The 2,565-nt window shown below is 20.6% G+C and overlaps 1 protein-coding gene across 1 annotated transcript; it reads right to left on the reverse strand.

Moving 5' to 3' along the window:
• Window positions 1–835: 835 nt before the first annotated feature.
• LOC102681799 (serine--tRNA ligase, mitochondrial) lies at window positions 836–2,522 on the reverse strand. Its single transcript, XM_006610116.2, has 4 exons — window positions 2,457–2,522; window positions 1,642–2,369; window positions 1,320–1,487; window positions 836–1,220 (listed from the first exon to the last, which is right to left on the reverse strand). Exons 1-4 carry the CDS (start codon window positions 2,520–2,522, stop codon window positions 896–898), a joined length of 1,287 nt encoding a protein of 428 aa, XP_006610179.2. The 3' UTR covers window positions 836–895.
• Between the last annotated feature and the right edge of the window lie 43 nt (window positions 2,523–2,565).

Consider the following 2,565-nt stretch of genomic DNA (forward strand, 5'->3'; position numbering starts at 1 on the left):
CAAAATTTTTAAAATGGATCAAAATATGAACTGAAATTGGATTGCACTGATAAATGAAAATTTTGAAAAAATAAAGTTTGTATCATTCTGAGACACACTATATCAAGACAAGTATATACAGTTTTTTAATCATTAATGAATAAAAAACATTATCATCTAATTAGCAAAGGAGATTGTAAATTGACAGTGTCTTTAAATTGTATTACTTTAAGAAAAAATATTTTGTGTTACATTTTTATAACACCGCTACAAAATATATACAGAATAACAAGTTAATGAAGAAAAGATCTTTACCCCTGTGTACGTATAATTTTCAAACCCACATTCTTTGTATGATAATATTGTACTAGTTTTTAGAAAATATATTGTCAGGTGGTGTTTAATATTTGAATTTTCTATAAATCCTATTTAATTTCCTATATAATAGTAATTTATAATGTTATAAATATTTGAAATGTATAATTATATAATACATAAAATAATTTGAAATTGTAAAATATATTTAAAATTAATTGACTTTGAAAAGAAAATCAAAAGAATAAAATAATTTTCAACATTTATATATAATTAAAAAAAGTAAAAATTTTATTTTCTTCAATTTTATTCTTATTTTATAAATTAAAATTTCAGTTTAAATAATATAAAATAAATATTTAATTANCATGCATGATAAAGTACATACAATATTTATTAATCTAAATACATATCTTCGCATGTAGCTATAAAATTAAAATATAATAAAAAATATTATTTTTCAAATATTAATATTTGTATTCTACTAGAATCTACTACTTTTTTCTCATAAACGTATATTTTCATAAAATAATAATAAAATTATTATTTCAATTATTTTTATTTAAACGTTTATTATATAAATATTGATATATTTATAGATTTATAGATTAAATAATTTAAATTTATGAAATTTTGTATCTGCAATTTTTTGTTTTTTAATAAGTGTTTTTTCTGTCATGTAAGGTGCTAAAATGTTTGGAACTGTAATACAGCCATATTTTGTTTGATATGATTCACATAGTGCAATTAACATACGAGGTATAGCACATGCAGTTCCATTTAAAGTATGAACATGTAAAATTTCTCCATTCTTTGTTTTATATTTTATACTAAGTCTTCGTGACTGATAATCTGTACAATTACTACAACTAGATAATTCTCCATACATTTGTTTTCCAGGCATCCAGCCTTCTATATCTACTTTTCTAAATATATAAATTTATAATATGATATAGAATATTTATTAGAATATTTATTAGAATATTTAAAATGTAAACAATTTTATGTATAATAATATTATTTACCTATATGCTGAAGCTCCTAAATCATGAGATGGCATATTAATTACTCGAAAATGTAAATTTAAAGAAGAAAATAAATTTTCTTGAATATTTTGAAGTTCTTGAAATTGATTTGCAGATTCCTCATGTTTTGAACATACAAACATTTCAACTTTTGTGAACTGATGAACCCTTAATACATATACATATATGTAAAATTGTGCATTGTATAAACATAAAATATATACTTAATTAAATTAATTATTTTGAAATTAAATTATTAATTTCAAAATAATTATTATGTTATATGTAATTATATTGACAAATATCTAATATATGATATTACCTATATAAACCTTTCTCTTGATGAAGATTAGATACTTCTGCTCTAAAACACCTGCTTACAGCAGCCATTTTTAATGGTAAATCTTCAGAATCAAATATGGTATTCATTATTTTATAAGCTAAAGACATTTCTGCTGTTCCAGATAAACTGTAATTTCCATAAAGTGGACTTAAATTATATACAAGATCTCTTTTATCATTTAATATTAATCCACATCTTTTTATTATTTCAGTAGGAATAATGTCAGGAACAGAAACAAGTTTAAAATCATATTTCATTAATTTTTTGATTGTATAATAAATCAATGCTTCTTCTAATTCTGCTAAATCTCCTAAAAATAAGTAACCACGTTGTCCTATTAAGGGTTTCAAAATATTACCTTTTAATGCTTTTAATTTTGTAACTAATGTTGAAAATTCTTGTGGTTTAAAGTCAAATTCTGGTTTGTGTCCATATTCTTTTAAAATTTTTGGTTCTGTACCATAGGATAATACTATTGGATCTATTTGATTTGGTATTTTATTTAATTCATTTAGGAATAATTTCTTTAATTCTGGTTTTTTTGAAAGTTCAAGAACTTTGTCAATATTTCCAATATTTTTCCTTGCTAATATATTATTATAAATAATATCTCGATTAGATGGATTGCATATATAATCTACATCATATTCAGGTTCTGGAATATGCAACATAGTATCTACATTATATTGTGTTGATTGTTTTTTTAACTGCAAAAAAAATGTATAAATATATAATTTTATTAATTAAAAAAATAATAAAATAAATATTTTTTATATTATATATATATAACATACCAAAATCCGCGTACTAAAAAATTGAGAATATTTAAAAAATTGACTAAATTGTTTTTTAGACCACATTTTATTAAAAAAATAATATAATTACAAATTATGTATATATATT

The sequence above is a fragment of the Apis dorsata genome, unplaced genomic scaffold (genome assembly GCF_000469605.1).
Source record: "Apis dorsata unplaced genomic scaffold, Apis dorsata 1.3 scaffold_69, whole genome shotgun sequence".
Lineage (NCBI taxonomy): Eukaryota > Metazoa > Arthropoda > Insecta > Hymenoptera > Apidae > Apis > Apis dorsata.

Coding starts and splice junctions, on each gene's coding strand:
- LOC102681799 (XM_006610116.2), bottom strand. CDS start 2,522: ATGTGGTCTAAAAAACAATTTAGTCAATTTTTTAAATATTCTCAATTT. Junction 2,370..2,456: donor TTTTTAGTACGCGGATTTTG/GTATGTTATATA, acceptor TTTTTTTTGCAG/TTAAAAAAACAATCAACACA. Junction 1,488..1,641: donor CAAGAGAAAGGTTTATATAG/GTAATATCATAT, acceptor ATATGTATTAAG/GGTTCATCAGTTCACAAAAG.